We start from the raw sequence: 19,960 nt of genomic DNA, 5'->3' as shown, positions 1-19,960 counted from the left end.
TGCCCAGCACCACCCAGCAGCACCCACAGCCCCACCATGGCTGCGCCCCACACCCCACGGCCCCGCCTGCCGCACGGCGCCCCGGCGCTCCTGCTCCTCCTCACGGCTCTCGCCACCGCCACCGCCTGCCACCACCTGCGGCCCCGCCACGCCACCTTCCCCTGGGACAGCCTCCAGCTCCTCCGGGCCATGGCTCCCAGCCCCACACAGCCCTGCCACCACCAGCACGCGCCCTCCTTCCCCGACACCCTCCGCAACACCCCCCGCTCCCAACAACCCGCCGCCGCCCTCACCGTCCTCCAGCACCTCTTGCAAATCCTCAGCAGCAACAGCATCCCCCAACACTGGAACAACCAGGCACGGGAACACCTCCTCAACAGCCTCCACCACCACAGCCAGCAGCTCCAGCACTGCCTCACACCCAACAGCATCCTCTTCCGAACACAAGGAACCCGTAACCTGCTGCTCACCATCGACAAATACTTCGGGGACATCCAGGACTTCCTCCGCACCCACAACCACAGCGCCTGCGCCTGGGACCACGTCCGCCTCCAAGCTCTCGACTGCTTCCAGAAGCTCCACAACCTCACCAGCACCACCCCAAATTAGACCAACCACCTCCAACAACTCGCACGGCCCCACGCAGACCAGCCTCGCCACCGCTCGACCACTGCCGGACCACCGCCCCATCCCACCTCCATCCTCACGCCTTCCCTGACCCACGGCAAGAGCTGCTGCCACAACGGCCCTGCACCCCCAGCCTCCACTCTCCGCTCCCCTATTTATACACCTTCCTCTATTTATTTGGACAATGCTTTTTATCTATTTATTCACCTATTTATTCAACACGTAATAAAGACCTGCTGCAAAACGCTTGTTGGTGTCTGTCGTCTCAGGAGCACAGCAACGAGCCTTTGGGGTGAGGGGAAGCCGCCTACACTCAACACCTACCCCAATCCCGCTCCAAACAGGGCTCTGCACATCCCCTGTCCACTATCCACTTTGACACCTCTTCAAGGAGGTTTTTTCATAGAATCACACAATGTCAAGGCTTGAAAAGGACCCACAAGGATCACTGAGTCCAACTCCTGTCCCTGCACAGGACAACCCCACAGTTCACACCATGTCTCTGAGGGCATTGTCCAGCCTCTGCTTCAACACTGTCAGGCTTGGGGCTGTGACATCTCCCTGGGGAGACTGTTCCAGTGTCCACCACCCTCTTGCTGAAGAACCTTTTCCTGATGCTCAGCCTAAAAATCCCTAGGCAGATCTTCCTGCCCTTCCCTCAGGTTCTGTCATTGGGTTCTGCCTCTTCTCTAAAAAGAAGAGTTCAGTGCCTGCCCCTCCTCCTCCCCTCGTGAGGAAGCTGTAACCGCCATGAGGTCTCTCCTCAGTGTCCTCCAGGCTGAACAAACCCAGTGACCTCAGCTGCTCCTCACATGGCTCCCTCTCCAAACCCTTCACCAACTTCGTAGCCTCTTCTGGACACCCTCCAGTACCTTTATACCTTTTCTATCCTGTGCTGCCCAGCCCCGCACACAGTGCTCCAGGTGAGGCCGCATCAGTGCAGAGCAGAGCGGGACAACCACCTCCCTGCCCGGCTGGCAATGCTGTGCTGGATGAACCCAGGACACAGCACCCGTCCTGGCTGCCAGGACACCCTGTTGGCTCATGTTCAACTTGCCATCAACCAGAACCCCCAGATCCCTCTCTGAAGAGCTGCTTTCCAGCTGCTCGCCCCACATTCTCTATGTACGGCCAGAGTTGCTGTGTCTCTGGTGCAAAATCCAGCACTTGACCCTTTCGAACTCTATGTGCTTGGTGATTGCCCAGGTCTACAGTTCATCCAGATCCCTCTGCAGGGCCTCTGCCATCAAGTGCCTCAACAGCTCCTACCAATTTTGTGTCATCAGTAAGTGTACTAAGCAATCCCTCAAGTCCTGAGCCTAAGTCATTTATTAAGACATTGAAGAGCGTGGCCCTAAGATGGATCCCAGGGGAACCCACTTGCCACCGGGCGCCAGCCCAACATAACTCCATTTAGTAGAACCCTTTGAGCCCGGCCTGTCAGCCAACTGCTCACCCTCTGCATTGTGTGTTTATCCAGCTGGTGCTGGACATCTTGTCCAGGAGGATACTGTGAGAGACAGTAGCAAAGGGTTTACTGAAATCCAGAAAGATCACATTGACAGGCTTCCCTTGGCCAGCTAGGTGGGGAACCTTGTCACCAAAAAAAATGAGTTTGTTAAACAGGGCGTTCAACTCAAGAACCTGTGCTGCCTCTGACCAACGACTGCGTTGCCATTCAGATGTTTTTCAGTAACTCCCAGAACATTCTTCTCCATCATTTTGCCAGGAACAGAAATGAGGCTGACAGGCCTGTAGCTGTCAGGGTCATCCCTGTTGTCATTCTTCTGGATTGGGACAACGTCTGCCAGCTTCCAGTCAACTGAGACCTCTCCACATTCCCAGGAACACCGGAAAATCACAGAGAGGTGTCTCGCTATGACGTCAGCCAGCTCTTTAAGCACCCTGGCACGAATCACATCAGGCCACCTTGCCTTACAGGCATCCAGCTGCAGCAGGAAATCCTGTACCAGGTCCAGATGTGTTGGAAGTTTATTCTTCATGCACCCATGGTTCTCTAACCCAGGGCTGCGGGCGCCCCCAAGTCCATCTTTGCTGTTGAATTCCAAGGCAAAGAAAGCAATGAACTAATAAGGTGATCATGCTCGTTGAGTAAGGGGACAATGTCCTTTCTAGTTTGCCATTTGCCATTAACACATTCTAAAAAGCCCTTTTGATTGTTCTTGACAGTACTGGCCGGCTCCAATTCTAACTGAGCTCTGGCCGTGCAAATTTACCCCCTGCAGGCATGAGAAACATCTCTCCAGTGCTCCCATGACGCCTGACCTTCCTTCCACTCACCATAGAATTGCTTCTCGCATCCTATTTCCAGCTGAAGATCCCTGCTCAAACAAGCTGCCTTTGTGCCTCGCCTGCTACACTTCTTGGCATTTGGGAATTGCCTGCTCTTGTACTTTTAGTAGGTGATACTTCAAAACTGATCAACACTGACAGACCCCAACACCTTCAAAAGCTTCTTCCCAAGAACTCCTACTCAGTAGCTGTCTGAGCAGCCCAAATTCTGCTCTCCTCATATCTAGAGCTGAGGTCTTGATGGCAGTTTTCCTCCCACTAGCCAAGATTTTCAACCTGACCGCTTTGTGGCCGCTGTGACCAAGGGCGCCACCAGTTGCCACTTCTCCTACAAAAGCTCCTCGGCTACTGATAATAAAATCTAAGAGGGCACATTTCCCAGTCGGCTCCCTGACTACCTAGAACAAGACGCTATCGGCCAGATGCTTCAGGAATCTTCTGGACCTGTTGGTGCCAGCTGTGTGATAGCCTCACTTGACATCTGGCAACTTGAAGGCCCCATAAGGACAAGGGCAGATGACCTGGAGGCTTCGCTTAGTTCATTAAAGGATAACTGATCAGTGTCATCATCCTGGCTCGGTGGCCTATAGCAGACTCACTTGATGACCCTTATTCCTTACCCAGAGGGTCCCAGCTTTGCCATTGACAATCGCTCCATGCACTCCAGCCCCTCCGGTACAGGCAGTGCCAGCGCCAGCTCCTGCCCTGCCTGTCCCTTCTCAACAGCTGTACCCGCCCCCCACGGCACACCACTCACAGGATTTATCCCAACAGGTTTCACTGCCCTCAGCTGCTCTCTCCTTGATGCTGCTTGAAAACACCTTGTGGCACCAACTGCTCCACAGCAACACACACAAGATGCAGCCATGGACCTCCAAGGTCAGCTACCTCCCGCAGTGACAGCACCCAGGGACGTCACATCATCCTGTACGTGCCAGCACCCCAAGCACAGCACCCACCAACACAAGGCTGCCTGACAAGACCAGGGCTCCCAGCCCGACAACACCACACACCTTCCCCCTGCTCCAAAACCTTTCGCAAAGCTCACAACAGCCCCTCTTACACCAGCACAACCACAAGATCCTTGCTCTAGGAAGGAACACAAACACCTCAGCAAGCGCAACCCAAAAATACTGTGCGGGATATTTGCAGAATGTAGGAAACACTCTTCCAACAACAAAGCTGCAGATGCTATAAAGAAAAAAAACCAAACCCCATGAAAATATTAGTCAATCAGAAATATAAGGAAAACGTGCATTAGCTCATTTATGCAAAGAGCATCAGAGGATGAAAAAGGAAAACTAGATATTGGTAGGAAGAGACTCTAGAAAATAGAAACCAAGAAACACAACTCCCAAAACAGATGCAAAGGAAACCCTGAAGTGAATCCCCAGCACAGCTGACACAAAAGGCTCAGCCGCACTTTCACATCCCCGCCGACCCACAGCAGCAGCGGGGCCAGGCTCCCCGCACCCCGACAGCAGCCCTGGCAGAAAACAGCTCCTCTTCCCTAGGGCAGGGTCAACCCGCTCACACGGGGACAAGAACAACCAATGCGGGGAGGAGAAAGCAAACAGAAAGCGAAACTGAAAATGGAAGTCGGGAAATTCTGCTTAGATGATGAAAGGAAAGCCATGGCACCACATAAAGCCATGGACACAGCAGCAGCCCAAGCACAGCGACCACCCGCACCACCAGCCAGCCTGACCGGGCTCCTGCCCAGCACCACCCAGCAGCACCCACAGCCCCACCATGGCTGCGCCCCACACCCCACGGCCCCGCCTGCCGCACGGCGCCCCGGCGCTCCTGCTCCTCCTCACGGCTCTCGCCACCGCCACCGCCTGCCACCACCTGCGGCCCCGCCACGCCACCTTCCCCTGGGACAGCCTCCAGCTCCTCCGGGCCATGGCTCCCAGCCCCACACAGCCCTGCCACCACCAGCACGCGCCCTCCTTCCCCGACACCCTCCGCAACACCCCCCGCTCCCAACAACCCGCCGCCGCCCTCACCGTCCTCCAGCACCTCTTGCAAATCCTCAGCAGCAACAGCATCCCCCAACACTGGCACAACCAGGCACGGGAACACCTCCTCAACAGCCTCCACCACCACAGCCAGCAGCTCCAGCACTGCCTCACACCCAACAGGATGCTCTTCAAAAGGCAAGGACCCCGCAACCTGCTGCTCACCATCCACAAATACTTCAGGGACATCCAGGACTTCCTCCGCACCCACAACCACAGCGCCTGCGCCTGGGACCACGTCCGCCTCCAAGCTCACATCTGCTTCCAATACATGGACCAACTCCTAGGGCAGGTGGAGAGCCAAGCAGCTCCTGCCCTCCACCAAACCCGCCTGCGCCCAACACCCATTCCCAGCCAACACCAGCGGCTGCAGACGGAGCAGAGGCCGCAGCAGCCCGGGCTGGGATCGCTCAGCACCGCTCCCACCGCTCCCAGACAGGAGCCGACGGCCACACGGGCGTGAGCACAGGGGGGTCCGGGCTGCAGAACAGCCGCACACCCACCTCTGCTGGAAGGGAAGGAGGAGGAACCTGCTGTGCCGCACACTCATGGAGAGCCGCCGCGCGATGGGGATACGGGTGGTACTGATCACCCACGGCGTTATGGAGCCCGTCTGGACTGCGACCTCTCCTGATGGAGGGGAAGGGCCCTGTGGACACTCTGGGACTCTCACGCCAATTACTATCTATCACAAAGCTCTATTTATTTATGTATTTATTTATGTATGTATTTATGTATCAATATTATTTATATACATATTTATTTATTCACTTCTGGAAAATAAAGACCTTTTCCATAAGGGAAAGAAGAAAGAAGAAAGAAGACTGTCATCTTGCATGTAACTGACAAGCAAAGACAAGGTCTCTGCAGGCTGGCAAGGATGAGCCTGCCTCCTGCACCCTGGCCCACTGAAGCTTCATGACCCACCAAAGGCTCCGGACTGCAGGACACTGTTGGGGACCCACCATGGGCCTCCAGGCCCACAGGCATCTGCCGCTGATGCTGGACCCGTAGAGCACACGCTCACCCAGGACACACGATGCCTGCCCTGCGCGCTCCTCCTCGCCCACCACCCACCCTCTCTCTTCCCAGCCCTCTCCCACTGCCAGCACATGAAACCCACCCCCAAACCACCACCCATCACAACCAGCCGTTCGGCAATGCCACAGCACTGCCTGGGAGTCCTGGTTTTGTTAAAAACAAGACCACTTGCTCTTTTACTGAGTTTTCCTTTCAGCTAAGTTCTTCTAAGGAACTGCACTCTTCCCAGTTTGGATGCATGTTTTCCAAGATGCTGTTTGCTCTGGAGCTGATAACGGTAACAACGGTATGCAGAAGAGTCCCAGGTTTAGACTTAGTGCCTGGGCAGCCAAGGTTGCTGATATGTTTTCCACGTCCCGTAAGTGACAGGGACGTGGATATTTGCATAAGTGACAGGTATTTGCAAGGAGGGGTGAACAGAACAGGTGACTAAAACTGACCAACGAAGTATTCCATCCCATACACGTCATACCCCCTATAAAAGTGGGAGATCATGAGGGTCTCGCTCTCTTCGACCATGGATGGCATCTCAAGAGGACCCTACCTCTCGTGCCTGCAATTCAAGGCCTGCCTCCAGATCCTGCATCCCTAAATCCAGTTCCTCTTTACTTCTGAGTCCAGCCCAGGACTGCCGGGTGCCTGCCCTGCAGCTGCTGCAGCAACACTGCACTAGCCCGGGAAATTCAAGATCCGATTTGTGTATTCCTTATTATTTTCTCTATTTATTAGTAGTGTAGGTAAAGCATTTTTAACTTTTTCCACCTTGTAAGTGTCTCTCCCTTGTCCTCCTATTCTCTTTCCTTAGCAGCGAGGGTGGGGGGTTAACATAGCGTATTTGTCACTGTTTATTGTTGCCCTGCAGTACACGGTTACGTTTGGCCCAGTGAGGTACTATGGACAAGGTGCACCTCAAAGAAGCAAGAAGGGGACACATCAAGGTCTATATAGGTTTGGACAAGAAATACCACCATAGCGTTATCAAACATCCCGAAAACGTCCAAAAAGCCCTACAAAACACAGGAGATGCCCAGGACTGCTCACTGATCTCCTACAACCACCACAACTGGAACAGGACACTCCTGCCTGTGCTCGCACACCAGCGCCCATGGGAACCTCCCTCATTACACAGAGCACGTTGGCCTGAGCCTTCTTCATCACAACACAGCCTTAGAAAACAACAAGAAACATCCCGCAAACAATACCCAACATGGTCCAACACAACCAGCACACACCAGCACAGTATGCCCCATGTAGAAAACTATCCACGCACCACCAGCACCAGCTGCTCCTTCGCCCTCCAAACACCACCCCTAAAACATCTGCCACCGGTGCTTTGTCCTCCCCAGGTAGCCTGAGCAAGACAACACACAAGTTCAGCAGCTCTGGGCTCCTTCAACACACCTCACACAACTTGTTCACTAGGCTCGGTCACACCATCTTCACCGCCATGTCACCCCAAGGACACTGCTCCGTGCAAACACACATGGGGAATTCCCATGTAGCTGGAGAGCGACAAAACAAGCAGCACCAGATATATTCAGGTAAACAGCACAACCCCTCCAGATGCAGCTCCCAGGTTGTACTACACTCCTCCTGATGTTCCCTCCAACCAGAAATACCCTCTGACACCACCTGGGGGGACCTCACTGGCTCTGCTTTTTCTGAGGTGGCTCAAGAAAGGAAACCCTCCTCAGGTACGAACACAGAGGAGGAGAGGTACTGACACAAGCTGGGACACAAGGACTTCCAACATGAAAGAATAACTCATTGTTACCATCTCTACCATGAAGGCAAAACAACCCCACAGTAGGGATCAGGGATGTTGTGTGATGTCCATTGCTGGAGATATATCCAAAAGCATCACTGCACAAGGCCACGAGCAACCTCCTCGGACACCACCTGCCCTAAGCACCACATTGGTTTGGTGATCTCCAATATGAAACAGACTATGGAGAAAACAGGTAAAACAATGGAAACACATGATGCACGTACAGCAATTAAAAACCAAACAAACACACACAAACCTCACCACCAAACAGAATTAAACAGAGAGGGAAACAGAGAAGTTGCAGCAGTATAACAGAAGATGTAACAGAAAACAAAGGAATTTCACCCCGTAAACAGTAAAAATTGCAATAACTGCACTTTCAGCAGAGGACTTCTTCCCCTGTGCAGCAGAAGGTGACAGTGGCCCTGAAAACTTCTCAAAAGGAAAACAGAAAAATCCCCATATATAAAGAACTTCTGGGTGCATCTCTTTTACTCTTCAATAAGTGACAGCTTAGCAAAGCTTAGAAAATAACCTCCTATCTCTGTCTCTTCACGTTGTTCAAATACATGGCAGATAAAACTAACAAGAGGCAATGTAGGCCCACTGATGAATGAGCTGGGTGCCCTGCTGACGGAAGACACAGAGAAGGCACAGTTTCTCAACGCCTTCTTTGTCTCTGTCCACTCTGCCGGAGGCTGGCCTGAGGAGCCCCGTACCGCTGAGGCCCCAGACGAAGGCAGGACAATGGAGGAGTTTGCCTGGGTTGATGGGCACTGGGTTAGGGAGCAAATAAGCAAGCTGGACATCCGTAAATCCATGGGTCTGGATGGGATGCACCCGCGGGTGCTGAGGAAGCTGGCAGAGGTCATTGCTGGACCACTCCCCATCATCTTTGCCTAGTCTTGGGAGACGGGAGAGGTGCCTGAGGACTGGAGGAAAGCAAATGTCACTCCAGTCTTCCAAAAGGGAAAGAAGGAGGATCCGGCTAACCAGACACCAGTCAGCCTCACCTCCATCCCTGGGTAGGTGATGGAACAACTTATCCTTGGTGCCATCTCAAGGCATATCAGGGATAAGGGGGTCATTAGGGGCAGTCAGCATGGCTTCACCAAAGGGAAGTCAAGCTTGACCGACCTCCTTGACTTTTATGAGGACATAACAAGATGGATGGATGATGCCAGAGCGGTGCACGTGGTCTACCTTGACTTGACTAAGGCATTTGACACACTCGGCCACAGCGGCCTCACAGCTAAACTGAGCGAGTGAGGTCTCGATGACTGGGTAGAGACGTGGACTGCTAAGTGGCTGAAGAGAAGAAGCCAGAGAGTCGTGATCAATGAGGTGGAGTCTAGTTGGAGGGCTGGATCTAGCGGAGTGCCTAAAGGGTCAGTACTGGGGCCTATACTATTCAATATACTCATTAACGATTTAGACAAGAGAATAGAGTGCACTACCAGCAAGTTAGCTGATGACACCAAGCTGAGAAGAGTGGCTGACACGCCAGAAGGCTGTGCTGCCATCCAGAGACCTGGACAGGCTGGAGAGCTGCGTGAGGAGAAATTTAATGAGATAGAACAAGGGAAAGTGAAGAGTCTTGCATCTGGGCAGGAACAACCCCAGGTTCCAGCAGAAGTTGAGGAATGATCCATTAGAGAGCAGTGTAAGGGAAAGGGACCTGGGGGTCCTGGTGGACAGCAGGATGACCACGAGCCAGCACTGTGCCCTTTTGGCCAGGAAGGCCAATGGCATCCCGGGCTGTATTAGAAGGGGGTGGTTAGTAGGTCGAGAGAGGTTCTCCTGCCTGGACACCTTCCTGTGTAACCTAATCTGGGTGTTCCTGCTCCGGCAGGGGGATTGCACTGGATGAGCTTTTGAGGTCCCTTCCAATCCCTCACATTCTGGGATTCTGTGAACACTATGAAGTTCAAGCTGAGGAAAGGAAAGTGAATACATTCCAGAAGGTTCAGCAAAAAACATTCAGTGCTCAAGTGCCCAGACCCACAGCCACCTCCTCAAAGGACATCTGGACAGAGAGAGCCCCTGAGATATATCTCCTAAAACCCCAGAACGGGAACAGTATGATGTAATTACAAGGAAAAAAATGATATAGAAACTAAAAACCCCACAAAAATAAGTGGAGTATTATACAAGGAAAAGAGACTAAGAAAGAAAGGGAAATTCAGTGAAACACAACAGGCACAAGTGCTCACGAGAGGAAAAGGAAAAACCACAAACACATCACTACGTGTCACCACGACCCCAGTGCTTTCGCGTCCCCCGCTCACCCACCACTGCAGCCAACCTGCCCCCAACACACCAGCAGCAAAGCACCAACACCGCCCGTCCCGCACACGGACAGCCCACCAACGCACTTCCCCAAGACCACCACGGCCACCAGCCACCGCTGGAAACCACGGCCGGAAACTCGCCGCAATCAGAAAGCCAGGAAGGGAAACCGCGGCACCACATAAAGCCAGCGAGCCAGCGGCAGCCCAAGCACAGCGCCCACCCGCACCACCAGCCAGCCTGACCGGGCTCCTGCCCAGCACCACCCAGCAGCACCCACAGCCCCACCATGGCTGCGCCCCACACCCCACGGCCCCGCCTGCCGCACGGCGCCCCGGCGCTCCTGCTCCTCCTCACGGCTCTCGCCACCGCCACCGCCTGCCACCACCTGCGGCCTCGCCACGCCACCTTCCCCTGGGACAGCCTCCAGCTCCTCCGGGCCATGGCTCCCAGCCCCACACAGCCCTGCCACCACCAGCACGCGCCCTCCTTCCCCGACACCCTCCGCAACACCCCCCGCTCCCAACAACCCGCCGCCGCCCTCACTGTCCTCCAGCACCTCTTGCAAATCCTCAGCAGCAACAGCATCCCCCAAGGCTGGCGCAACCAGGCACGGGAACACCTCCTCAACAGCCTCCACCACCACAGCCAGCAGCTCCAGCACTGCCTCACACCCAACAACATCCTCTTCCGAACACAAGGAACCCGCAACCTGCTGCTCACCATCGACAAATACTTCGGGGACATCCAGGACTTCCTCCGCACCCACAACCACAGCGCCTGCGCCTGGGACCACGTCCGCCTCCAAGCTCTCGACTGCTTCCAGAAGCTCCACAACCTCACCAGCACCACCTCAAATTAGACCAACCACCTCCAACAACTCGCACGGCCCCACGCAGACCAGCCTCACCACCGCTGGACCACTGTCGGACCACCGCCCCATCCCACCTCCATCCTCACGCCTTCCCTGACCCACGGCAAGAGCTGCTGCCACAACGGCCCTGCACCCCCAGCCTCCACTCTCCGCTCCCCTATTTATACACCTTCCTCTATTTATTTGGACAATGCTTTTTATCTATTTATTCACCTATTTATTCAACACGTAATAAAGACCTGCTGCAAAACGCTTGTTGGTGTCTGTCGTCTCAGGAGCACAGTAACGAGCCTTTGGGGTGAGGGGAAGCCGCCTACACTCAACACCTACCCCAATCCCGCGCTCCAAACAGGGCTCTGCACATCCCCTGTCCACTATCCACTTTGACACCTCTTCAAGGAGGTTTTTTCATAGAATCACACAATGTCAAGGCTTGAAAAGGACCCACAAGGATCACTGAGTCCAACTCCTGTCCCTGCACAGGACAACCCCACAGTTCACACCATGTCTCTGAGGGCATTGTCCAGCCTCTGCTTCAACACTGTCAGGCTTGGGGCTGTGACATCTCCCTGGGGAGACTGTTCCAGTGTCCACCACCCTCTTGCTGAAGAACCTTTTCCTGATGCTCAGCCTAAAAATCCCTAGGCAGATCTTCCTGCCCTTCCCTCAGGTTCTGTCATTGGGTTCTGCCTCTTCTCCAAAAGGAAGAGTTCAGTGCCTGCCCCTCCTCCTCCCCTCGTGAGGAAGCTGTAACCGCCATGAGGTCTCTCCTCAGTGTCCTCCAGGCTGAACAAACCCAGTGACCTCAGCTGCTCCTCACATGGCTCCCTCTCCAAACCCTTCACCAACTTCGTAGCCTCTTCTGGACACCCTCCAGTACCTTTATATCTTTTTTACCCTGTGTTGCCCAGACCTGCACACAGTGCTCCAGGTGAGGCCGCACCAGTGCAGAGCAGAGCGGGACAACCACCTCCCTGCCCGGCTGGCAATGCTGTGCTGGATGAACCCAGGACACAGCACCCGTCCTGGCTGCCAGGACACCCTGTTGGCTCATGTTCAACTTGTCCTCAACCAGAACCCCCAGATCCCTCTCTGAAGAGCTGCTTTCCAGCTGCTCGCCCCACATTCTCTATGTACGGCCAGAGTTGCCGTGTCCCAGGTGCAAAATCACAGTATCACAGTATCACAGTATGTTCTGGATTGGAAGGGACCTCAAAAGATCATCTAGTCCAATCCCCCTGCTGGAGCAGGAACGCCTAAGTGAGGTTGCACAGGAACATGTCCAGGTGGGTCTTGAATGTCTCCAGAGAAGGAGACTCCACAACCCCCCTGGGCAGCCTGTTCCAGTGCTCTGTCACCCTTACTGAGAAGAAGTTTTTTCTCAAATTTAAGTGGAACCTCTTGTGTTCCAGCTTGATCCCATTGCCCCTTGTCCTATCATTGTTTGCCAACGAGAAGAGCCTAGCTCCATTCTCATGGCACTCACCTTTAATATATTTATAAACATTAATAAGGTCACCCCTCAGTCTCCTCTTCTCCAAACTAAAGACACCCAGCTCCCTCAGCCTTTCCTCATAAGGGAGATGCTCCACTCCCTAAATCATCTTGGTTGCCCTACGCTGGACCCTCTCCAGCAGTTCCTTGTCCTTCTTGAACTGAGGGGCCCAGAACTGGACACAATATTCCAGATGGGGTCTCACCAGGGCAGAGTAGAGGGGAAGGAGGACCTCTCTCGATCTACTAACCACCCCCCTTCTAATACATCCCAGGATGCCATTGGCCTTCCTGGCCACAAGGGCCCAGTGCTGGCTCATGGTCATCCTGTTGTCCACCAGGATCCCCAGGTCCCTTTCCCCTACACTGCTCTCTAATATGTAATTTCCCAACCGATACTGGAACCTGGGGTTGTTCCTGCCCAGATGCAGGACTCTACACTTTTCCTTGTTAAATTTCATTAGGTTATTCCCCGCCCAACTCTCCAGCCTGTCTAGGTCTCGCTGGATGGCAGCACAGCCTTCTGGCGTGTCAGCCACTCCTCCCAGCTTAGTGTCATCAGCAAACTTGCTGATAGTACACTCTATTCCCTCGTCTAAGTCGTTAATGAATATATTGAATAATACTGGCCCCAGTACTGACCCCTGAGGTACTCCACTAGATACTGGTCTCCAACTAGACTCCACATCATTGACTACCACTCTCTGGCTTCTCTCCTTAAGCCAGTTTGTAACCCACCTCACTACTCTATTGTCTAGACCACACCTCTGCAACTTAGCAACTAGGATGCTGTGGGAGACTGTGTCAAAGGCTTTACTGAAGTCAAGGTAGACCACATCCACGGCTCTGCCATCATCCATCCACCTTGTAACATTCTCATAAAAGGCTATGAGGTTGGTCAAGCATGACTTACCCTTGGTAAAGCCATGCTGACTGCCCCTAATAACCTTCCTATCCTTGATATGCCTTGAGATAGCACCAAGGATAAGTTGTTCCATTACTTTCCCAGGGACAGAGGTGAGGCTGACCGGTCTATAGTTACCCGGGTCCTCCTTCTTGCCCTTTTTGAAGATTGGAGTGACATTTGCTTTCCTCCAATCCTCGGGCACCTCTCCCGTTTCCCAAGACTTGGCAAAGATGATGGAGAGCGGTCCAGCAATGACCTCAGCCAGCTCCCTCAGCACCCGCGGATGCATCCCATCTGGACCCATGGATTTATGGATGTCCAGTCTATTTAATTGCTCCTTAACCCAGTCCTCGTCAACTAAAGCAAGCTCCTCCATTGACCTGGCTTCATCTAGGGTCTCAGGGGTACAGGGCTCCCCAGGACAGCCTCCGGCAGAGTAGACAGAGACAAAGAAGGCATTCAGTAATTCTGCCTTCTCTGTATCTTCCGCCACCAGGGCACCCACCCCATTCCTCAGTGGGCCTACATTGCCTCTGGTATTAGTTTTATCCGCTATGTATTTGAAAAAGTTCTTTTTGCTGTCCTTGACCCCTCTCGCCAGCTGTAATTCTAAGGAGGCCTTGGCTATCCTAGCTGCCTTCCTACATCCTCTAACAGCAGCCTTATATTCTTCCCAAGTGGCCAGCCCCTGCTTCCATGACCTGTAAACTCTCCTCTTCTGCTTGAGCATACCCAATAGATTCCTATTCAACCACGCAGGCCTCCTGGCTCCCTTCCTTGACTTCCTACGTGTGGGGATGCTCTGATCCTGAGCGCGGAAGAAGCAATCGCTGAATGCAATCCAGCTCTCTTGGGCTCCTTTTCCTTCAAGCAGTCTTGCCCATGGAATTTCCCCCAGCAATTGCTTGAAAAGGCCAAAGTTAGCCCTGCTAAAGTCCAGGGTTGCAATTCTACTTGCTATGCTGTTCCTGCCACACAAGATGCTGAACTCCACCATCTCGTGGTCACTGCAACCCAGGCAGCCCTCAACCTTTACTGCTTCGACCAGACCCTCCTTGTTAGTGAGGATGAGATCCAGCAGTGCACCTCTCCTAGTCGGCTCCTCCACCATCTGCATGAGGAAGTTATCATCAATGCACTGGAGGAACCTCTTGGACTGTGGCTGGCTGGCTGAATGGTCCTTCCAGCAAACATCAGGGAAGTTAAAATCACCCACAACAACCAGGGCCTGTGACTGCGAGGCCACTCTCAGCTGCCCATAGAAGGCCTCATCAACTTCCTCAGCCTGATCTGGTGGCCTGTAACAGACACCCACAACAGTGTCACCCCTGCCAGCCTGCCCCTTGATCCTGACCCATACACTCTCAAATCCAGCACTTGACCCTTTCGAACTTGATGTGGTTGGCGATTGCCCAGGTCTACAGTTCATCCAGATCCCTCTGCAGGGCCTCTGCCATCAAGTGCCTCAACAGCTCCCACCAATCTTGTGTCATCAGTAAGTGTACTAAGCAATCCCTCAAGTCCTGAGCCTAAGTCATTTATTAAGACATTGAAGAGCGTGGCCCTAAGATGGATCCCAGGGGAAACCACTTGCCACCGGGCGCCAGCCCAACATAACTCCATTTAGTAGAACCCTTTGAGCCCGGCCTGTCAGCCAACTGCTCACCCTCTGCATTGTGTGTTTATCCAGCTGGTGCTGGACATCTTGTCCAGGAGGATACTGTGAGAGACAGTAGCAAAGGGTTTACTGAAATCCAGAAAGATCACATTGACAGGCTTCCCTTGGCCAGCTAGGTGGGGAATCTTGTCACCGAAAAAAACGAGTTTGTTAAACAGGGCGTTCAACTCAAGAATCTGTGCTGCCTCTGACCAACGACTGCGTTGCCATTCAGATGTTTTTCAGTAACTCCCAGAACATTCTTCTCCATCATTTTGCCAGGAACAGAAATGAGGCTGACAGGCCTGTAGCTGTCAGGGTCATCCCTGTTGCCATTCTTCTGGATTGGGACAACGTCTGCCAGCTTCCAGTCAACTGAGACCTCTCCACATTCCCAGGAACACTGGAAAATCACAGAGAGGTGTCTCGCCATGACGTCAGCCAGCTCTTTAAGCACCCTGGCACGAATCACATCAGGCCACCTTGCCTTACAGGCATCCAGCTGCAGCAGGAAATCCTGTACCAGGTCCAGATGTGTTGGAAGTTTATTCTTCACGCACCCATGGTTCTCTAACCCAGGGCTGCGGGCGCCCCCAAGTCCATCTTTGGTGTTGAATTCCAAGGCAAAGAAAGCAATGAACTAATAAGGTGATCATGCTCGTTGAGTAAGGGGACAATGTCCTTTCTAGTTTGCCATTTGCCATTAACATATCCTAAAAAGCCCTTTTGATTGTCCTTGACAGTACTGGCCAGCTCCAATTCTAATTGAGCTCTGGCCGTGCAAATTTCCTCCCTGCAGGGGCGAGAAACATCTCTCCAGTGCTCCCATGACGCCTGACCTTCCTTCCACTCACCATAGAATTGCTTCTCGCATCCTATTTCCAGCTGAAGATCCCTGCTCAAACAAGCTGCCTTTGTGCCTCGCCTGCTACACTTCTTGGCATTTGGGAATTGCCTGCTCTTGTACTTTTAGTAGGTGATACTTCAAAACTGATCAACACTGACAGACCCCAACACCTTCAAAAGTTTCTTCCCAAGAACTCCTACTCAGTAGCTGTCTGAGCAGCCCAAATTCTGCTCTCCTCATATCTAGAGCTGAGGTCTTGATGGCAGTTTTCCTCCCACTAGCCAAGATTTTCAACCTGACCGCTTTGTGGCCGCTGTGGCCAAGGGTGTCACCAGTTGCCACTTCTCCAACAAAAGCTCCTCGGCTACTGATAATAAAATCTAAGAGGGCACATTTCCCAGTCGGCTCCCTGACTACCTAGAACAAGACGCTATCGGCCAGATGCTTCAGGAATCTTCTGGATCTGTTGGTGCCAGCTGTGTGATAGCCTCACTTGACATCTGGCAACTTGAGTGCCCCATAAGGACTAGGGCCGATGAAATGGAGGCTTCACTTAATTCATTAAAGGATAACTGATTAGTGTCATCATCCTGGCTCGGTGTCCTATAGCAGACTCACTTGATGACCCTTATTCCTTACCCAGAGGGTCCCAGCTTTGCCATTGACAATCGCTCCATGCACTCCAGCCCCTCCGGTACAGGCAGTGCCAGCGCCAGCTCCTGCCCTGCCTGTCTCTTCTCAACAGCTGTACCCGCCCCCCACGGCACACCACTCACAGGATTCATCACAACAGGTTTCGCTGCCCTCAGCTGCTCTCTCCTTGATGCTGCTTGAAAACACCTTGTGGCACCAACTGCTCCACAGCAACACACACAAGGTGCAGCCATGGACCTCCAAGGTCAGCTACCTCCCGCAGTGACAGCACCCAGGGACGTCACATCATCCTGTACGTGCCAGCACCCCAAGCACAGCATCCACCAACACAACCCTGCCTGACAAGACCAGGGCTCCCAGCCCGACAACACCACACACCTTCCCCCTGCTCCAAAACCTTTCGCAAAGCTCACGGCAGCCCCTCTTACACCAGCACAACCACAAGATCCTTGCTCTAGGAAGGAACACAAACACCTCAGCAAGTGCAACCCAAAAATACTGTGCGGGATATTTGCAGAATGTAGGAAACACTCTTCCAACAACAAAGCTGCAGATGCTATAAAGAAAAAAAACCAAACCCCATGAAAATATTAGTCAATCAGAAATATAAGGAAAACGTGCATTAGCTCATTTATGCAAAGAGCATCAGAGGATGAAAAAGGAAAACTAGATGTTGGTAGGAAGAGACTCTAGAAAATAGAAACCAAGAAACACAACTCCCAAAACAGATGGAAAGGAAACCCTGAAGTGCATCTCCAGCACAGCTGACACAAAAGGCTCAGCCGCACTTTCACATCCCCGCCGACCCACAGCAGCAGCGGGGCCAGGCTCCCCGCACCCCGACAGCAGTCCTGGCAGAAAACAGCTCCTCTTCCCTAGGGCAGGGCCAACCCGCTCACACGGGGACAAGAACAACCAATGCGGGGAGGAGAAAGTAAACAGAAAGCAAAACTGAAAATGGAAGTCGGGAAATTCTGCTTAGATGATGAAAGGAAAGCCATGGCACCACATAAAGCCATGGACACAGCAGCAGCCCAAGCACAGCGACCACCCGCACCACCAGCCAGCCTGACCGGGCTCCTGCCCAGCACCACCCAGCAGCACCCACAGCCCCACCATGGCTGCGCCCCACACCCCACGGCCCCGCCTGCCGCACGGCGCCCCGGCGCTCCTGCTCCTCCTCACGGCTCTCGCCACCGCCACCGCCTGCCACCACCTGCGGCCCCGCCACGCCACCTTCCCCTGGGACAGCCTCCAGCTCCTCCGGGCCATGGCTCCCAGCCCCACACAGCCCTGCCACCACCAGCACGCGCCCTCCTTCCCCGACACCCTCCGCAACACCCCCCGCTCCCAACAACCCGCCGCCGCCCTCACCGTCCTCCAGCACCTCTTGCAAATCCTCAGCAGCAACAGCATCCCCCAAGGCTGGCACAACCAGGCACGGGAACACCTCCTCAACAGCCTCCACCACCACAGCCAGCAGCTCCAGCGCTGCCTCACACCCAACAGGATGCTCTTCAAAAGGCAAGGACCCCGCAACCTGCTGCTCACCATCCACAAATACTTCAGGGACATCCAGGACTTCCTCCGCACCCACAACCACAGCGCCTGCGCCTGGGACCACGTCCGCCTCCAAGCTCACATCTGCTTCCAATACATGGACCAACTCCTAGGGCAGGTGGAGAGCCAAGCAGCTCCTGCCCTCCACCAAACCCGCCTGCGCCCAACACCCATTCCCAGCCAACACCAGCGGCTGCAGACGGAGCAGAGGCCGCAGCAGCCCGGGCTGGGATCGCTCAGCACCGCTCCCACCGCTCCCAGACAGGAGCCGACGGCCACACGGGCGTGAGCACAGGGGGGTCCAGGCTGCAGCACAGCCGCACACCCACCTCTGCTGCAAGGGAAGGAGGAGGAACCTGCTGTGCCGCACACTCATGGAGAGCCGCCGCGTGATGGGGATACGGGTGGTACTGATCACCCACAGCGTTATGGAGCTCGTCTGGACTGCGACCTCTCCTGATGGAGGGGAAGGGCCCTGTGGACACTCTGGGACTCTCACGCCAATGACTAGCTATCACAGACCTGTATTTATTTATTTATTTATTTATTTATTTATTTATTTTCCTGATCGTTGATATATGTATAAATATTATTTATATACATATTTATTTATTCACTTGTGGAAAATAAATGCCTTTTCCATTAGGCAAAGAAGAACAAAGATTGTCGTCGTCCATGTACGTGACAAGCAAAGACAAGGTCTCTGCAGGCTGGTCCGGCTGATGCTGGACCTGTGGAGCACACGCTCACCCAGGACACAGGATGCCTGCCCTGCGCGCTCCTCCTCGCCCACCACCCAACCTCTCTCTTCCCAGCCCTCTCCCACTGCCAACACATGAAACCCACCCCCACACCAACACCCATCACAACCAGCCGTTCGGCAATGCCACAGCACTGCCTGGGGGTCCTGGTTTTGTTAAAAACAAGACCACTTGCTCTTTCACTGACTTTTCCTTTCAGCTAAGTTCTTCTAAGGAACTGCACTCTTCCCATTTTGGATGCATGTTTTTTAGATGCTGTTTGCTCTGGAGCTCTTCTGCTCTGGAGCAGAAGAGTCCCAGGTTTAGACTTAGTGCTAGGGCAGCCAAGGTTGCTGATCTATTTTCCACGTCCCATAAGTGACAGCATCATATTTGCAAGGAGGGGTGAACAGAACAAGTGACTAAAACTGACCACCGAAGTATTCCATCCCATATACGTCATACCCCCTATAAAAGTTGGAGATCATGAGGGTCTTGCTCTCTTCGACCATGGCCGGCATCTGAACGGGACCCTCCCTGTCATGCCTGGGATTCTAGGCCTGCCTCCAGACCCTGCATCCCTGAATCCAGTTCCACTGTACTGCAGAGTCCAGAAGCTTTCCAGGACTGCCGGGTGCCTGCCCTGCAGCTGCTGCAGCAACGCTGCAATAGCCTGGGAAATTCAAGATTGGATTTCTGTATTCCTTATTATTTTCTCTATGTATTAGTAGCGTTAGTAAAGCATTTTAACTTTTTCCACCTTGTAAGTCTCTCTCCCTTTTCCTCCTATTCCCTTTCCTTAGTGGGGAGGGTGGGGGATTAAAAGAGAGCATCTGCCACAGTTTATTTTCACCCTGCAGTAAACAGTGACATTGGGCCCAGTGAGGTGCTATGGACAAGGTGCACCTCAAAGAAGCAAGAAGGGGACACATCAAGGCCTGTGTAGATTTGGACAAGAAACACCACCCCAGTGTTATCAAACATCCCGAAAAAGTCCAAAAAGCCCTACAAAACACAGGAGATGCCCAGGACTGCTCACTGCTCTCCTACAACCACCACAACTGGAACAGGACACTCCTGCCTGTGCTCGCACACCAGCTTCCACGGGAACCTCCCTCATTACACAGAGCACGTTGGCCTGAGCCTTCTTCATCCCAACACATCCTTA

The 19,960-nt window shown here is 53.6% G+C and overlaps 5 protein-coding genes across 7 annotated transcripts in view; 4 read left to right on the top strand and 1 right to left on the bottom strand.

Annotated features, from left to right (window-relative positions):
* UBAP2 (ubiquitin associated protein 2) overlaps window positions 1-19,960 on the bottom strand; it is a 144,589-nt gene that overhangs the window by 28,944 nt on the left and 95,685 nt on the right. The window lies entirely within an intron of this gene.
* LOC308051610 (interferon-like) lies at window positions 37-609 on the top strand (the record flags this gene model as incomplete). The annotated part of the gene is made up of 1 exon (XM_080362169.1): window positions 37-609. One exon carries the CDS (start codon window positions 37-39, stop codon window positions 607-609), a length of 573 nt encoding a protein of 190 aa, XP_080218295.1.
* Window positions 4,693-5,424, top strand: LOC308051609 (interferon-like; the record flags this gene model as incomplete). The annotated part of the gene is made up of 1 exon (XM_080362168.1): window positions 4,693-5,424. One exon carries the CDS (start codon window positions 4,693-4,695, stop codon window positions 5,422-5,424), a length of 732 nt encoding a protein of 243 aa, XP_080218294.1.
* On the top strand, window positions 10,349-10,921 carry LOC308051607 (interferon-like; the record flags this gene model as incomplete). The annotated part of the gene is made up of 1 exon (XM_080362165.1): window positions 10,349-10,921. The coding sequence occupies one exon, from the start codon at window positions 10,349-10,351 to the stop codon at window positions 10,919-10,921; it is 573 nt and encodes a 190-aa protein (XP_080218291.1).
* LOC308051606 (interferon-like) lies at window positions 17,610-18,341 on the top strand (the record flags this gene model as incomplete). Its single annotated transcript, XM_080362164.1, has 1 exon — window positions 17,610-18,341. The coding sequence occupies one exon, from the start codon at window positions 17,610-17,612 to the stop codon at window positions 18,339-18,341; it is 732 nt and encodes a 243-aa protein (XP_080218290.1).

This window comes from Nesoenas mayeri (assembly GCF_963082525.1).
Source record: "Nesoenas mayeri genome assembly, chromosome: Z".
NCBI lineage: Eukaryota > Metazoa > Chordata > Aves > Columbiformes > Columbidae > Nesoenas > Nesoenas mayeri.
This window is presented reverse-complemented; position numbering and strand designations above follow the sequence as displayed.